The sequence below is a fragment of the Pristiophorus japonicus genome, chromosome 16 (assembly GCF_044704955.1).
Source record: "Pristiophorus japonicus isolate sPriJap1 chromosome 16, sPriJap1.hap1, whole genome shotgun sequence".
In the NCBI taxonomy this organism is placed as follows: domain Eukaryota; kingdom Metazoa; phylum Chordata; class Chondrichthyes; family Pristiophoridae; genus Pristiophorus; species Pristiophorus japonicus.
This window is the reverse complement of record NC_091992.1, coordinates 134,428,886-134,447,247: the sequence shown is the minus strand read 5'-3', so window position 1 is coordinate 134,447,247 and position 18,362 is coordinate 134,428,886. Positions and strand designations below refer to the sequence as shown.

General features: G+C 49.5%; 1 protein-coding gene across 7 annotated transcripts in view; it reads left to right on the top strand.

Moving 5' to 3' along the window:
- stxbp4 (syntaxin binding protein 4) overlaps window positions 1-18,362 on the top strand; it is a 205,537-nt gene that overhangs the window by 83,201 nt on the left and 103,974 nt on the right. For 6 of the 7 annotated variants that reach the window (XM_070857963.1, XM_070857960.1, XM_070857965.1 and 3 more), the window contains exons 16-17: window positions 486-575; window positions 16,359-16,424. In XM_070857963.1, the coding sequence (XP_070714064.1) occupies window positions 486-575; window positions 16,359-16,424 (156 nt within the window). The remainder of the gene's footprint in view (window positions 1-485; window positions 576-16,358; window positions 16,425-18,362) is intronic. The other variant, XM_070857966.1, reaches the window with a different exon arrangement.

The window sequence follows — 18,362 nt, the reverse complement described above, 5'->3', positions numbered from 1 at the left end:
CAGCCTGTAGGCCATGTCAGAGTATGTACTGACGTGCCTCTACACCATTCTGTAACCAATCCCAGATCGAGGGCATTCACCGGTCAGCCCTTTGAACTCTGCTCAACCTGCATTTTAACCCAGACCTGGGAAGAGCTGCACCAGTGTGACCTTTCTGTGTCTCTCACCCGCCACCTTTCTGATATCTCTGCACGAGATCGACCTTTCAGTGCCCGCTGTCTGTCCCATTGGGAATTAGGTGCTGACGCCCTGCACCTTTGCAAAAGGCACACTTGCAGCCAGCAGATTGAAGTGAGTTGCGTTCATCTCTTCAGGCTGCCCGCAGGTCCAGGGCCCAGAGGCCGATGTCCAGCTGCCCAGTTTCTTCGCTGCTTTTGATTTTTGGGTTGTTTCATCAACAGAATCCAAATATGAAATGATTTTGTGTGTTATCTGTTGGTGAAAAGCTCCTGCTGCTAAGAATGAATACCCTCTGAATGTTACAGATTGCACCATCCAGTTCAGTGGACACAGAGGACTTGGAAAAAATTACCCGAGAGAGGAGGGAAGCATTGAAAGAGCTGAAGAAAGTGAAGGTGAGATAAGGTTGCTGCAGCTTGGAATGGCGATCACGTCCTCCTGTGGGAGAGCCAATCTCCAACAGCTCATGTTTAAAAATCACATACCACTAATTGTCATTCATTTTAATAACCTGGTGTTTATTTTAAAATGGCCCAATGACAATGGTTCATAGATTGGTACAGCACAGGAGGCCATTCGGCCGATCGTACCTGTACCGGCTCTTTGGTACAATTAGTCCCACTGCCTCCTGCTCTTTCTCCACAGTCCCTCCCTTCAAGTATTTCTCCAATTCCCGTTTGAAAGTTACTATTGAATCTCCTTCCACCATCCTTTCAGGCAACGCGTTCCCGATCACAACTCGCTGCGTAAAAAAAAATATTTCCTCATGGTTACCTTTCGCCCATCACCTGTAATCTGTGCCCACTGCTTAACGACCCTTCTGCAACTGGAAATAACTTGTCCTTATAAATAACTTGTCCTTATTTACTCTTATCAAAACAATTTATAATTTTGAACACCTCTGTCAAATCTCCCATTAATCCAAGGTTCACTAGGTTGATTCCGGAGATGAGGGGGTTAACTTATGAAGATAGGTTCAGTAAGTTGGGCCTATACTCATTGGAATTCAGAAGAATGAGAGATGATCTTACTGAAACATAAGACAATGAGGGGTTTGACCAGGTAGATGCAGAGAGGATGGTTCCACTCGTGGGAGAATCTAGAATTAGGGGGCATAGTTTTAGAATAAGGGGTGGCCCATTTAAAACTGATCTCATAGAAATGTATAAGATTCTGACGGGACTGGACAGGTTAGATGTAGGAAGAATGTTCCTGATGTTGGACATAGTCTTAGGATAAGGGGTAGGCCATTTAGGACTGAGATGAGGAGAAACTTCTTCACTCAGAGAGTTGTTAACCTGTGGAATTCCCTGCCGCAGAGAGTTGTTGATGCCAGTTCACTGGATATATTCAAGAGGGAGTTAGATGTGGCCCTTACGGCTAAAGGGATCAAGGGGTATGGAGAGAAATCAGGAAAGGGGTACTGAGGGAATGATCAGCCATGATCTTATTGAATGGTGGTGCAGGCACGAGGGGCCGAATGGCCTACTCCTGCACCTATTTTCTATGTTTCTATGAAGACGAATTTCTTCTGAGGGTTGTAAATCTATGGAATACTCTGCCCCAGAGAGCTGTGGAGGCTGGGTCATTGAATATATTTAAGGCGGAGATAGACAGATTTTTGAGCGATAAGGGAGTGAAGGGTTATGGGGAGCGGGCGGGGAAGTGGAGCTGAGTCCATGATCAGATCAGCCATGATCTTATTGAATGGCGGAGCAGGCTCGAGGGGTCGTATGGCCGACTCCTGCTCCTATTTCTTATGTTTTTATATTCTCTGCTGTTAGCAGAACAACCCCAACTTCTCCAGTCTTGCCCCCTAACTAAAGTCCCTCATCCCTGGAACTATTCTCGTAAATCTCCTCTGCACCATCTCCAAGGTCTTGACATCCTTCCTATAGTGTGCCCAGAATTGGACACAATACTCCAGCTGGGGCCGAACCAGTGATTTATAAAGATTTAACATAACTTCCTGGCTTTTAGACTCTATCCCTCGATGTATAAAGCCCAGGATCCCATCTGTTTTATTATTAACAGCCTTCTCAACCTGTCCTGCCCCCTTCAGCAATTTGTGTACAACCACCCCCAGGTCCCTCTGTTCCTGCACCCCCTTTAACATTGTACCCTTTAGTCTGTATCGCCTCTCCCCATTCTTCCCACCAAAATGCATCAGCTCTCTGTGTTAAATGTCACCTGTCTGTGTCCTGAAGCCTGTTACTGTCCCCGCACTGTTCACTACATTTCCAGGTTTTCTCATCTGCAAACTTTGAAATAATACCCTGTGCACCCAAGTCCAGCTCATTAACATATATCGAAACGATCAGTGATCCCGGTACCGAGCCCTGGGGGACCCCAGTGTGTCCCTCCCTCCGGTCTGTAAAACAGCTGCTCACAGATACTCTCTCAGAAGGTTGTGGGTTTAAGTCCCACTGCAGGGACTTGAGCAGAAAAAAATCTAGGCTGACACTCCAGGGAGCGCTGTACTGTTGGAGATGCCGCCTTTCGGGTGAAACATTAAACCGAGGCCCCATCTGCTGTCTGTGAATGTAAAAGATCCCGCAGCACTATTTTGAAGAAGAGCAGGAGAGTTCTCCCCAGTGTCTTGGCCCAATATTTATCCCTCAATTAACATAACATAAAAAAACAGATGATCTGGACATTGCTGTGTGTGGGAGCTTGCTGTACGCAAATTGGCTGCCCCGTTGCCCACCGTTACATAGAAACATAGAAAATAGGTGCAGGAGTAGGCCATTCGGCCCTTCTAGCCTGCACCGCCATTCAATGAGTTCATGGCTGAACATTCAACTTCAGTACCCCATTCCTGCTTTCTCGCCATACCCCTTGATCCCCCTAGCAGTAAGGACCTCATCTAACTCCTTTTTGAATATATTTAGTGAATTGGCCTCAACAACTTTCTGTGGTAGAGAATTCCACAGGTTCACCACTCTCTGGGTGAAGAAGTTCCTCCGCATCTCGGTCCTAAATGGCTTACCCCTTATCCTTAGACTGTGACCCCTGGTTCTGGACTTCCCCAACATTGGGAACATTCTTCCTGCATCTAACCTGTCTAACCCCGTCAGAATTTTATATGTTTCTATGAGGTCCCCTCTCATTCTTCTGAACTCCAGTGAATACAAGCCCAGTTGATCCAGTCTTTCTTGATAGGTCAGTCCCGCCATCCCGGGAATCAGTCTGGGAATACAACAGTGACTACACTCCAAAAGTACTCCATTGGGTGTAAAGTGTTTGAGATGTCTGGTGTTCGTGAAAGGCGCTATAGAGATAGAAATGCAAGCCTTTCTTTGCTTGCTTTCGGTCCCTTAGCCAATTTTGTATCCGAGCTGCCACTGCCCCTTTAATCCCACGGGCTTTAATTTAGCTAACAAGTTTATTATGTGGTACTTCATCAAACGCCTTTTGAAACTCCCATATACACAACATCACTGCCCTCATCAACCCTGTCCGTTACCACGGAGGGTACCAATTCCTCTCTCTTTGCTGGCGGGCACTTCTCTTTATATGGGGGTCTCAATGAAAAACTTTACTACAGTATTTAAAAGAGACTCTGATGGCAAGAATTCCACTATCAAAGGAATCTTGGGGCGACTGGTCCCTTTGAACAGCTTCCAAGGGCAGTGAGACCCATGTTTTTAAAAGGAGTTCAGAACATGAGGAATAGGAGCAGGTGTCGGCCATACAGCCCCTCGAGCCTGCTCCACCATTCAATGAGATCATGGCTGATCTTAAAACTCAACTCCACTTTTCCGTCCTATCCCCATATCCCTTGATTCCTCCAAAGTCCAAAAATCTAGCGATGTCAGCCTTGAATATACTCAACGACTGAACCTCCACAGCCCTCTGGGGGGCAGAGAATTCCAAAGATTCACAACCCTCTGAGTGAAGAAATTTCTCCTCACCTCAGTCCTAAATGGCCGACCCCTTATCCTGAGACTGTGACCCCTGGTTCTAGACTCCCCATCCCGGGGGAAACATCCTCCTCGCATCTACCCTGTCAATCCCCCTCAGCATCTGGTATGTTTCAATGAGATCACCTCTCATTCTTAGAAACTATAGAGAGTATAGAGTTCTGCTGGTGGGAATCCCCAATCTCCTTTTGACGGTTTTAATGAGCATCTTAAAGAAAGAGGGAGGTTTAGGGAGGGAATTCCAGAGCTTCGGGCCCAGGCAGCTGAAGGCACGGCCACCAGAGGTGGGAGAAGGAAATCATGCATACGCAGGAAGCCAGAATTGGAGAAGTGCAGAGATCTTGGAGGGTTGTTGAGCTGGAGGAGGTTACAGAGATAGGGAGGGGCGAGGCCATGGAGTGATTAGAACACGAGGATGAAAATTTTAAATTTGAGGTGTTGGTGGACCGGGACTTGAAGCATCAGTGTGTGAGGGAGCCTGGAAGACCATGCTTGCCTATAGTGGGCGTGTGAAGCTCTGTCAGCGGGACAGCACCAACTGGGTTTTCTCTTCGGGCTTCTAGACCAGCCACAAGGTAGCAGGACAGGAAGATAAGGTGGTCACAAAGGCATACGGAACACTTGCCCTTATTGGCCGAGGTATAGAATACAAGAGCAGGAAGGTTATGCTTGAACTGCATAAACCACAAGTTAGGCCACAGCTGGAGTACTGCGTGCAGTTCTGGTCACTGCATTACAGGAAGGATGTGATTGCACTGGAGAGGGAACAGAGGAGATTTACGAGGATGTTGCCTGGACTAGAATTCTAGCGATGAGGAAAGATTGGATCGGCTGGGGTTGTTTTCTTTGGAACAGAGGAGGTTGAGGGGAGCCTTTACTGAGGTGTATATAATTGTGAGAGGGCTGGGTAGAGTGGATAGGAAGGACCTGTTTCCCTTAGCAGAGGGGCCAACAACCAGGGGGCATGGATTTAAAGTGATTGGTCGGAGGATTTGAGGGGAAATTCTTTAACCGAGGTTGGTGGGGGTCTGGAACTCACTGCCTGAAAGGGTGATAGAGGCAGAAACCCTCACCACATTTAAAAAATACTTGGATGTGCACTTAAAGTGTCGTAACCTACTGGGCTATGGACCAGGAGCTGGAAAGTGGGATTAGGCTGGGTAGCTCTTGGTCGGCCAGAACGGACACGATGGGCCGAATGGCCTCCTTCCGTGCTGTAAATTTCTATGATTCTATAGAGCTGAGCCATGATTTGAAGTTTGCTGGATTGCAAAGCAAATGATTCGCCTCTGTTAACGCTGGAACACTGGGTAGTGCATAGTGTGGGTCCACAGTCCGTCAGGAAATGTCATCTCTCCCAGGTCGACTTGACCAGAATGTGGTTGCACTCCAATTCTCGGGGTTTAAGCAGCAGTGATGTTGAGAGAAAGGACTGGAGATCAACCAACACTTGACCCCTTCCTCCCGTGGCTCAGTGGGTAGCACTCTCACCTCTGAGTCAGAATGATGTGGGTTCAAGTCCCACTCCAGAGACTGGAGCATATAAATCTAGCCCGAGGTTCAGTACAGTACTGGGGGAGTGCCACACTGTCGGAGGGGCAGTACTGAGGGAGCCCCGCACTGTCGGAGGGGCAGTACTGGGGGAGTGCTGCACTGTCGGAGGGGCAGTATGGTGGAAGCACTGCACTGGGAGGGGCAGTACTGAGGGAGCACCGCACTGTCGGAGGGGCAGTACTGGGGGAGTGCTACACTGTCGGAGGGGCAGTACTGGGGGAGTGCTGCACTGTCGGAGGTGCCATCTTTCGGATGAGACGTTAAACCGAGGTCCCGTCTGCTTTCCCAGGTGGATGTAAAAGATCCCACGGCACTATTTCGAAGAAGAGCAGGGGAGTTACCCCCGGTGTCTTGGCCAATATTTATCTCTCAATTAACATAACAAAAATAGATTATCTGGTCATTATCACATTGCTGTGTGTGGGAGCTTATTGGTTGCTGCATTCCCTACATTATAACTGACTGCACGTGGAAAGTATTTAATTGGCTGTACAGTGCTTTGCAATGTCCTCGGGTGGTGAAAAGCGCTGTGTTAATGCAAGTTCTTCTTTCTATTTCCCTCCCAAGTGGGATCAGCATTCACCCTGATCTCGCAATGATCTATTTTGGATCATACCTAGGGACTGGGATGTAATGACAAACCTTCCCCTCTTCCTCCTCCAATTAAAGCTGGTGGAACGCCCCTGGGTCCACTGTGAGCAGCCCAGTGGAAGCAAGCACTGTTAATGTTTTGGAGCTGTTCGTTCTTGGGGCATGTAGGTGACGCTAACAAGGTAGCATTTATTGCCGAGCCTTGTTAACCTGAGGACATTTGAAGTCAACCACATAGTGATGCCTCTCCTCGTTCTTCCTTCCAAAATGCAATATACACTAAATGGTACAATTTAAAATGGGGTGCAGGAACAGAGACTTGGGGGGTTTCCGCATACAAATCTTTGACGGGGGCAGGACAAGTTGGGAAGGGTGGTGGAAGGCTGAAAGTAACTTTCAAAGGGATTTGGATAAATACTTGAAGTGGGAAAATTTGCCGGGCTGTGGGGAAAGGGCAGGGGGGAGTGGGACTAATTGGATCGCTCTGTCAAAGCACAGGCACAATGGGCTGCATAGCTTCGTTCTGTGCTTTATGATTTCATCATGTGAGACTGGAATCGCCTGCAGGTCAGATTGGTGAATCGGTTGGCTTTTTACCGAAATCCAGCTGCTTTCATGGTACCAGCCCAAAAGTTAACACATTTATTGAATTCAGTTTCACAATTTGCCATGGTGGGATTTGAATTCACAAACTCTAGGTTGCTAGTCCAGTTTCATAGGCCACTAGACCACTCGGATATGAAGGGAGTTAAACCTGAGGCTGTGGGGGTTTGTCTGGGACGCGATGTAGGCCACCAAGTACAAGGGAGCTGGGTAAGCGGCACTTGGCACGGGGCAGCAGAGTTTTGGACGGGCTGAAGTTTAGGGATGGTGGAGAACAGGAGGCTGGGCAGGAGAGCGTTGGGATAGTGCAGTTTGGTGCTGACAGCAGCACGGATGGGAGTTTTAGTGACAGATAGGCTGAGGCAGGGACGGAGGCGGGCGATTATCATTTGTGACGTTTGTTTGGGTCATTTCAGTGCTGTGCAGGGATGAAAATCTGATCTGGAGTTGCAAGAGAAATGGAGGCAACAACACATTCAAGGAACGTCGGAGAGGAAAGGGAGGTTGGAGATGGGGCGGTAGTTTTCGAGGACAGAGGTGGGTTGTTTTGGGGGAAGGTGGTACTGATGGTGGTTGGAGGCAATATCTGAGGAGTGGGAACTATTTACATAGTCAGCTAGCACAGGAGCCAGCATTGGAAGCTGGGAGCTTATCTCTTCAATGGGAACAGGTGGTCAGGGTCATGAGCTGGATGAGCTCCGAGAGGGCATGAGGGGAGATGGGAGAGAAATTGGAGAAAGACATGGGCTCAGGGCGGGGGTGGAGAGCCCGGGGGAGGTCTGGTCCGGTGGGAAAGGTTGGGGGGTGGGGAGGGTGGGAGAAGCTGCTGATTGGATGGTCTCAATCAGTGACAAAGCAGTTCATCAGCTCCTTACACTTGTTGGAGGTGAGGGGGTCAGGGGGTTGGAGGTGAGGGGGTCAGGGGGTTGGAGGTCGGGGGGTGAGGGGCAAGAGGTTGGGGGTCATAGGGCAGGGGGTTGGAGGTTAGAGGGCAGGGGGTTGGAGGTCAGGGGGCAGGGGAGAGCGGTTTGCGAAGGATGGTGGCAGTTAGGGATGCTACTTGGAAGGAGGCAGTGAAGGGGATCTGGATGGGCCCTTGCAGAAGGTCAAGAGAGGCACAGAGGGTAGCTGTGGGCTTATCCATGCGGGATAACTGCCATTATTAGTTTGTTAGCGTGGTCTCAACTCCCATTATCAATTAATTAGTGAGCTTGCTGACTGGTGATTTATGCTGTGTGGTTTGCTGCTGCACTGAACAATTAGTGCAACCAGTCTCGTTTCATACCCTTGGCATAGCAGTGCTCTGACTTGGCAAGCTGCCAGCTTCTGCCTCCCAACCAAGGAAGAGAATCTAATCATAGAGGTTTACAGTGCAGAAGGAGGCCGTTTCAGCCCATCGTGTCCGCGCCGGCCAATAAGCGGCAACCCAGCCTAATCCCACTTTCCCGCTCTCGGTCTGTAGCCCTGTAGGTTACGGCACTTCAGGTGCACATCCAAGTACTTTTTAAATGTGAGGGTTTCTGCCTCTACCACCCTTTCAGGCCGTGAGTTCCAGACCCCCACCACCCTCTGGGGGAAGAAATTTCCCCTCAAATCCCCTCTAAACCTCCCCCCAATTGCTTTAAATCTATGCCCCCTGGTTATTGACCTCTCTGCTAAGGGAAATAGGCCCCTTTTATCCACCATAACTAGGCCCCTCATAATTTTATACACCTCAATGAGGTCTCCCCTCAGCCTCCATATTCCAATGAAAACAACCCCAGCCTATCCAATCTGTCTTCACAGCTTAGATTCTCCACTCCCGGCAACATCCTCGTAAATCTCCTCTGTACCCTCTCCAGTGCAATCACATCCTTCCTGTAATGTGATGACCAGAACTGCACGCAGTACTCCAGCTGTGGCCTAACCAGTGTTTTATACAGTTCAAGCATAACTCCCCACTCTTGTATTCTATGCCTCGGCCAATAAAGGCAAGCATTCCGTATGCCTTCTTAACCACCTTATCCACCTGGCCTGCTACCTTCAGGGATCTGTGGACCTGCACTCCAAGGTCCCTTTGTTCCTCTACACTTCTCAGTGTCCTACCATTTAATGTGTATTCGCCTTGCCTTGTTAGCCCCCCCAGATGCATTACCTCACACTTCTCCAGATTGAATTCCATTTGCCACTGTTCTGCCCACATGACCAGTACAGTGCTATCTTCCTGCAGTCTGCAGCTTTCTTCTTTATCAACCACACAGCCTATTTTAGTATCATCTGCAAACTTCTGAATCATACTCCCTACATTCAAATCTAGATCATTGATATGTACCACAAAAAGCAAGGGACCCAGTTACTGAACCCTGTGGAACCCCACTGGATACAGCCTTCCAGTCACAAACACCCATCAACCATTACCCTTTGCTTCCTGCCTCTGAGCCAATTTTGGATCCAACTTGCCAGTTTGCCCTGGGTCCCATGGGAAATGACTTTTGTGACCAGTCTGGCTTGTGGGACCTTATCAAAAGCCTTGCTAAAATCCATACACACTACATCAAACGCATTGCCCTCATCGACCCTCCTGGTTACCTCCTCGATTGTAATATTGATGTTACAATCTATTCAAATACAGGATGAGACAGCAGCTAGAATAGACATAAGAACATAAGAATTAGGAACAGGAGTAGGCCATCTAGCCCCTCGAGCCTGCTCCGCCATTCAACAAGATCATGGCTGATCTGGCCGTGGACTCAGCTCCACTTACCAGCCCGCTCCCCGTAACCCTTAATTCCCTTATTGGTTAAAAATCTATCTATCTGTGACTTGAATACATTCAATGAGCTAGCCTCAACTGCTTCCTTGGGCAGAGAATTCCACAGATTCACAACCCTCTGGGAGAAGAAATTCCTTCTCAACTCGGTTTTATATTGTCTCCCCCGTATTTTGAGGCTGTGCCCCCTAGTTCTAGTCTCCCCGACCAGTGGAAACAACCTCTCTGCTTCTATCTTGTTTATCCCTTTCATTATTTTAAATGTTTCTATAAGATCACCCCTCATCCTTCTGAACTCCAACGAGTAAAGACCCAGTCTACTCAATCTATCATCATAAGGTAACCCCCTCATCTCCGGAATCAGCCGAGTGAATCGTCTCTGTACCCCCTCCAAAGCTAGTATATCCTTCCTTAAGTAAGGTGACCAAAACTGCACGCAGTACTCCAGGTGCGGCCTCACCAATACCCTGTACAGTTGCAGCAGGACCTCCCTGCTTTTGTACTCCATCCCTCTCGCAATGAAGGCCAACATTCCATTCGCCTTCCTGACGATGGGTAACCTGAGCTCATCCAAAACTCAGTTGCCCCGTGCCCTAACTTGCCCCAAGTCCCGCTCACCCATCACCCCCTGTGCTCGCTGCCCGTGTCTAACTCACACCGAGTCCCGTTCACCCATCACCCCCTGTGCTCACTGACCGGCATTGGCTACCGGTCCGGTAACACCTCTATTTTATAGTTCTCGCTTTTTTACTCAAATCCCTCCATGGCATCGACCCTCCCTATCACTGTAACCTCCTCCAGCCCCACAACCCCCTCGAGATCTCTGCGCTCCTCCAATTCAGGCCTCCTGCACATCCCCAATCTTTGTCGCTCCACCAGAGCTTAGGGTCCAGGCAGCTAAAGGCGGCCGTGCATTTCAGCTGCCTGGACCCTAAGCACTGGAATTCCCTCCTCAACCTCTCTGCCTCTCTACCTCTCCTCCTTTAAGACGCACCTTAAAACTTACCTCTTTTTTGGTCACTTGTCCTAATATTTCTTTGTGGCTCAGGGTCAAATTTTGTCTGATAATGGCTCCTGTGAAGCACCTTGGGATGGTTAACTACGTTAAAGGTGCTATATAAATGCAAGTTGTTGTTGTTAGTGGAGAACCTTTGAAAGTGTACAGGAATTGTCAGTCTATGAGACAGAGGAAGTCAAGCCAGGTAACCCGTGATGATCATTTCAAGTCGATGGAAGGAACATCAGGTTACCTTTTACCCATTACTAACCAGTAGCTGTTGTTTTAAATGCAGTGTTAATTGAGAGTACTGTCAGAACCTCTGGAAGTGAAACTTTAATAGAGAGCTCTCTCCAGTGGTGGCATGGCTACACCTGTCTCCCAGCATCACCACCAGTGGCACTGTAGGACTCCATGTATCAAGGGTACAACTACTTGTGTATGACAGGAAAAGCTTATAAAGAAAGACTTGCATTTATATAGTGTCTTTCACAACCACCAGGCGTCTCAAAGTGCTTTACAGCTAATGAAGTACTTTTGGAGTGTAGTCACTGTTGTAATGTGGGAAACGTGACAGCCAATTTGCACACAGCAAGCTCCCACAAACAGCCATATGATAATGACCGGATAATCTGTTTTCGTGATGTTGATTGAGGGATAAATATTGGCCCCAGGACACGGGGGATAATTCCCCTGCTCTTCTTCGAGATAGTGCCATGGGATCTTTTACATCCACCCGAGAGAGCAGCCAGGGCCTCGGTTTAACGTCTCATTCGAAAGACAACACTTCTGAAGATGCAGCACTCCCTTCGCTTTGCATTGGAGTATCAGCCTAGATTTATGTGCTTAAGTCCTTAGAGTGGGATATGATGGGACGTCTAGTTTGGCTCTCCATTTGAGGACCTCCTGAGATACCGAGTGGAGAAATGAGGAGCCCCCGGCGACATCTCAGTGGGCCGGTCGATGTGAGATGTTCCAGGGTCTGGGACCCACAGATCTCAGTGGGCCAGTCGATGTGAGGTGTTCCAGGGTCTGGGGCCCACAGATCTCAGTGGGCTGGTCGATGTCAGGTCTGGGACTCTCAGATCTCAGTGGGCCGGTCGATGTGAGGTGTTCCAGGGTCTGGGACCCACAGATCTCAGTGGGCCGGTCGATGTGATGTGTTCCAGGGTCTGGGACCCACAGATGTCAGTGGGCCGGTCAATGTGTTCCAGGGTCTGGGACTCTCAGATCTCAGTGGGCCGGTCGATGTGAGGTGTTCCAGGGTCTGGGACCCACAGATCTCAGTGGGCCGGTCGATGTCAGGTGTTCCAGGGTCTGGGGCGCACAGATCTCAGTGGGCCGGTCGATGTGAGATGTTCCAGGGTCTGGGGCCCACAGATCTCAGTGGGCTGGTCGATGTCAGGTCTGGGACTCTCAGATCTCAGTGGGCCGGTCGATGTGAGGTGTTCCAGGGTCTGGGACCCACAGATCTCAGTGGGCCGGTCGATGTGATGTGTTCCAGGGTCTGGGACCCACAGATGTCAGTGGGCCGGTCAATGTGTTCCAGGGTCTGGGACTCTCAGATCTCAGTGGGCCGGTCGATGTGAGGTGTTCCAGGGTCTGGGACCCACAGATCTCAGTGGGCTGGTCGATGTGAGGTGTTCCAGGGTCAGGGACCCACAGATCTCAGTGGGCCGGTCGATGTGAGGTGTTCCAGGGTCAGGGACCCACAGATCTCAGTGGGCCGGTCGATGTGAGGTGTTCCAGGGTCAGGGACCCACAGATCTCAGTGGGCCGGTCGATGTGAGGTGTTCCAGGGTCTGGGACTCAGTCGCACTTCGGGCCGTTGCTCACCTTCCCCGTGTGGAGCAGGTGGGTGCAGTGTCGGTACCCCGTGCGGATTGGGTCGAGCGCCCGCTGCCCACTGTCTCCCAGGGAGGGCAGGCCGGGGGTCTCTGCTGGTGGGCCAGTGATGTGGTGTTGGTTCTTCATGTTGTGTGCGTATCAAGGGCGAATGTTTCTTACTGCGGAATCGAGTAAGTTTATTCATTTGAACGAACATTTTTGAATATTGAGGAACTAACTGTGGCTCAGTGGGCAGCACATGCGCCTCTGAGTCAGAAGGTTGTGGTGTAAGTCCCACTCCATAAATCTAGGCTGACACTCCAGTGCAGTGCTGAGGGAGTGCTGCACTGTTGGAGGTGCCGACTTTCGGATGAGACATTAAACCGAGGTCCCGTCTGCTTTCTCAGGTGGGTGTAAAAGATCCCATGGCACTATTTGAAGAAGAGCAGGAGAGTTATCCCCGGTGTCCTGGGGCCAATATTTATCCCTCAATCAACATCACTAAAACAGATTATCTGGTCATTATCACATTGCTGTTTGTGGGAGCTTGCTGTGCACAAATTGGCTGCCGCGTTTCCTATATTACAACAGTGACTACATTCCAAAAGCACTTCATTGGCTGTAAAGCGCTTTGAGATGTCCGGAGGTTGTGAAAGGTGCTATATAAATCCAAGTCTTTATTGTTTCTCCAGGACTGGCTCCTCTCAGCTGGCTACCTCCCAGTGCTTGCTCTGTCGGAAAAAAGCAGCTGCTCCCCCGCCCCCCCCACATTCCCCATTCCATCTCCGATTCCACCCCCTACCCCCCCATTCCATCTCCGATCTCTTTCTCCCCCGCTCCCCCCCCCCCCCAATTCCGGCTCCGATTCTCCCCCCCCCCCCCCACCCCCAGCCCCACTCCAACACCCTCTGGCAGCCATCCATTCTCTCTCCTCTCTCCTCCCTGGCCTCTGTTATTCTCCTGTAGCCTCCTGCTATGCTTCACCTTCCCCCTTTCTCCTCTTCCTGGCCTGTAACCCAGTACCACCGCTCCCCTACCCCCACCCCCGCAACCTTTAACCTTTCTCTACCGTTTCCCTCTCCCATCTCCAGCTCTACCTTCACGCTCCTGCCCCACGCCACAGGTATACCTGCCCTCCCCAGCTCGAACGCTGATCCCCCCCGCCTCACCTCCCTCCACCTCCACCCCGCCTCGCTGCTGTAATCCTGCTCTATTTTCCTCCCCCACCAGTTCTAACCCTGTCCTACCTGCCCCCTCCTGCTGTAACACTGGTGCCCCCCGCCCCCCCCCCCACCCCCAGCTTGAATCCTGCTCTAGTCACTCCTCATCAACTTTGCCCCACTTCCCCCTCTGGCCTGTAGTGACACATCCCCCTGCGCCCCCTCCCCCCCCCCCCCCCTGCGCCCCGCTCAGCCTGCAGAGTGCACTTGGTCCTCACTCCCACTGCACCGTGTCATTGTAACAGAGTCGTCAGGCTGCCTACGTGTGGTAGGGTCTGTGATGACACTGTCTCTGATATTGTCTTTCCAAGTTGGGTGAATGAGTGTGCATTCCAGTCTGAGTGTTGATGCGACAGTGCGTGTGCTCCACCTCTCCTATCTGTATCTTGTGACTCCGATAAGAACAAAGAACTAGGAGCGGGAGTAGGCCACACGGCCCCTTGAGCCTGCTCCGCCATTCAGTAAGTTCATGGCTGACCTTCGACCTCAACTCCACTTTCCCGCCCGATCCCTTGATTCCCATCGTGCCCAAAAATCTATTGCTCTCAGCCTTGAATATACTCAACGACTGAGCATCCACAGCTGAATACTTAGCTTGTTGGTCGCAGGGTGCAGCAATCCCTTTAAGGACAACCTGGTTAGGCTGGCCTTGGTGTGGTTTTCCTGAATGTATCTCTAACACCGAGTGATTGATGCACAGTTGCTCTGCAGCCCCTGCCATTACCACGGAGATTGCACTCAGCCCGTCAACAAATGCATTGCAGCGACATCATTTGGTTTCTGGGCTTATTCACTGTTTGCAGTTGCATGCAGGAATGTTTAGCTGACTGCCCAGCAATGATCATTTGTGGAAGAAGAGTTTTATTTGAGTCTCCACAGGCACTTTGTGAACTGAGGGAGAAAACATAAAATGTACATGATGTCATTTCCTGAACTGCCCTGGAATGTTCAGCTTTACTCCAATTTTACTGTGTTTTTTGACTAGTCTTTATTTTCAGTTTCTTCCTCTCCTCTCCCGAAAACGTTCACCTCTGGCTGAGGAATAGTTCCACGGCACCAGTCGCATGCTTCACTTCCCATCTTCATTTAATAGTCTAAACAGGGAGTGTTGGAAGGCTATCACAACTGAGCTCCATCTTGTCTTGCCCTGACATCTCTCTCTCTCTCTCTCTCTCTCTCTCTCTCTCGTTCTAGCTCTCTGTGTCTGTCTGTCTATCTCTCTCGCTCTCTGTGTCTGCCTGCTTCTATCTCTCTTTGTGACTGTCTGTCTATCTCTCTCTCGCCCTCACTTTTTCTCTCACTCTCACTCAAATGCTCTCACTCTCGCACGCTCTCAATACCGAGGGAATGCTGCACTGTCAGAGGTGCTGTGAAGTTTTCACTTCAGTATCGGCCATTTCCTTTAACACAGAAGGGATTCGAAGGGTAGATAGAGAGAAACTATTTCCTCTGGTGAGGGAATCCAGAACAAGGGGACATCATAAAATTAGAGCCAGGCCGTTCAGGGTGATGTCAGGAAGCACTTCTTCACACACAGGGCGGTGGGAATCTGGAACTCTTTCCCCCCCCCCCCCCCCCCCCCCCAAAGGCTGTGTGTTCTGGGGGTCAGTTGGAGCTTTCAAGCCTGAGATCACTCGATTTGTATTCTGTAAGGGTATAAAGGGATATGGAGCGAGGCAGGTAAATGGAGTTAAGATGCTGATCAGCCATTATCTAATAGAATGGCGGAGCAGTCTGGAGGGGCTGAATGGCCTATAGTGTTCCTGTAGTGGGTGCAAGGTGTCTGGACTAAGTACTTTTTCTGTTGTAAGCGTTTATAACTTTTCTCTAAGCCTTTATCCGAGGTTGTTTATTTAGCTCTTCTAACACTGAATCTTGGAGTGGAAATGTCCAGTGCTGTACAGGGAGCTAATACAATTGATTCCCCTGCAACGGCTGTGCCACTGTCTGTAGGGAAAACGGACAAGGCATTCCAGCCGGGATGGTAACTACAATGCAGGAAAACCCTCCCTTTGAATAGTGCAATGCTTATTCTGCCTTCCTGCCTTTAACCCTCTGCTGGTTGGTCAAAGGAGACACCAGCAAAGGTCTGGGGAGCAGATTACCTGTTTTTTCGGCATCAGGGAAAAAAGAACTTGCATTTATGCAGAACTTTCACGACCACCGGACATCCCACAGTGCTTTACATACAATTAAGTACTTTTTAAAATGGAGTCAATGTTGTAATGTAGGAAATGCTGCAGCCAATTTGCACACAGCAAGCTCCCACAAACAGCAACGTGATAATGACCAGATCATCTGTTCTTGTGTGTTGGTTGAGGGATAAATATTGGCCAGGACACCAGGGATAACTCCCCTGCTCTTCTTTAAAATAGAGCAATGGGATATCTTAAGTCCACTTGAGAGAGCAGACGGGGCCTCGGTCCAAAAGACGGCCCCTCTGCAAGTACCGCCCTCCCTCAGCACTGCACTGGGAGTGTCAGCCTAGATTTATGTGCTCAAGTTTCTGGAGTGGGACTTGAACCCACAACCTTCTGACTCAGAGGCGAGAGTCAAGGCTGACACCGAAAGGCCCCAGTGAGACAGTCGTTTGTGAGACCAGGCAGACAGAAGAACGAAAATAACTGAGTTACCTGGGTAAAGTTACCAAGAGAGAGATGAAATAAAAGAGCGAGTTTTGCTAACCTTTCACTGTTGCCGTGCATTTTGCTCAGAATGAATTGGCGGAGTCCGAGAAAAGGAGGAAACTACTAAGCGAGGAGCTGCAGAAAGTCAAACAGGTGAGGATTTACACACTCGCTCTACACACAAGCTGCTACAGAATTGTCTGCAAGGGTGGCCTGGGGGGACACAACACCCGGGAGGTAGTACTGGACAGGCTAACGGGACTCAAGGTAGACAAGTCCCCTGGTCCTGATGAAATGCATCCCAGGGTATTAAAAGAGATGGCGGAAGTTATAGCAGATGCATTCATTATAATCTACCAAAATTCTCTGGACTCTGGGGAGGTACCAGCGGATTGGAAAGCTGCTAATGTAACGCCTCTGTTTTAAAAAGGGGGCAGACAAAAGGCAGGTAACTATAGGCCGGTTAGTTTAACATCTGTAGTGGGGAAAATGCTTGAAGCTATCATTAAGGAAGAAATAGCAGGACATCTAGATAGGAATAGTGCAATCAAGCAGACGCAGCATGGATTCATGAAGGGGAAATCATGTTTAACTCATTTACTGGAATTCTTTGAGGATATAACGAGCATGGTGGATAGAGGTGTACCGATGGATGTGGTGTATTTGGATTTCCAAAAGGCATTCAATAAGGTGCCACACAAAAGGTTACTGCAGAAGATAAAGGTACGCGGAGTCAGAGGAAATGTATTAGCATGGATAGAGAATTGGCTGGCTAACAGAAAGCAGAGAGTCGGGATAAATGGGTCCTTTTCAGGTTGGCAATTGGTGGTTAGTGGTGTGCCACAGGGATCGGTGCTGGGACCACAACTGTTTACAATGTACATAGATGACCTGGAAGAGGGGACAGAGTGTAGTGTAACAAAATTTGCAGATGACACAAAGATTAGTGGGAAAGCGGGTTGTGTAGAGGACACAGAGAGGCTGCAAAGAGATTAAGATAGGTTAAGCGAATGGGCTAAGGTTTGGCAGATGGAATACAATGTCGGAAAATGTGAGGTCATTCACCTTGGGGGGGGGGAAAAAAAAACACAGTAAAAGGGAATATTATTTGAATGGGGAGAAATTACAACATGCTGCGGTGCAGAGGGACCTGGGGGTCCTTGTGCATGAATCCCAAAAAGTTAGTTTTCAGGTGCAGCAGGTAATCAGGAAGACGAATGGAATGTTGGCCTTCATTGCGAGAGGGATGGAGTACAAAAGCAGGGAGGTCCTGCTGCAACTGTATAGGGTATTGGTAAGGCCGCACCTGGAGTGCTGCGTGCAGTTTTGGTCACCTTACTTAAGGAAGGATATACTAGCTTTGGAGGGGGTACAGAGACGATTCACTAGGCTGATTCCAGAGATGAGGGGGTTACCTTATGATGATAGATTGAGTAGACTGGGTCTTTACTCGTTGGAGTTCAGAAGGATGAGTGGTGATCTTATAGAAACATTTAAAATAATGAAAGGGATAGACAAGATAGAGGCAGAGAGGTTTCCACTGGTCGGGGAGACTAGAACTAGGGGGCACAGCCTCAAAATACGGGGAGACAATTTAAAACAGAGTTGAGAAGGAATTTCTTCTCCCAGAGGGTTGTGAATCTGTGGAATTCTCTGCCCAAGGAAGCAGTTGAGGCTAGCTCATTGAATGTATTCAAATCACAGATAGATAGATTTTTAACCAATAAGGAAATTAAGGGTTATGGGGAGCGGGCGGGTAAGTGGAGCTGAGTCCACAGCCAGATCAGCCATGATCTTGTTGAATGGCGGAGCAGGCTCAAGGAGCTAGATGGCCTACTCCTGTTCCTAATTTTTATGTTCTTATGTCCCCTCAGGCAGACCCAGGCCATGTATAGCCCAGTTAGATGCCAAGTAGCTGACCAGCGGCTGCACTCGCTAGTCCGACATTTTCAGCCCATTCACTTCACTCCATTTTTACTGCAGTCTATTCTGGCGGGATCGGGGTTTCTGTCGATTAACAGAAAGAGAAGTACAGAAGAGGGAGGACCTTGGGACCATAGAATTGTACAGCACATTCGGCCCATTGTGCCT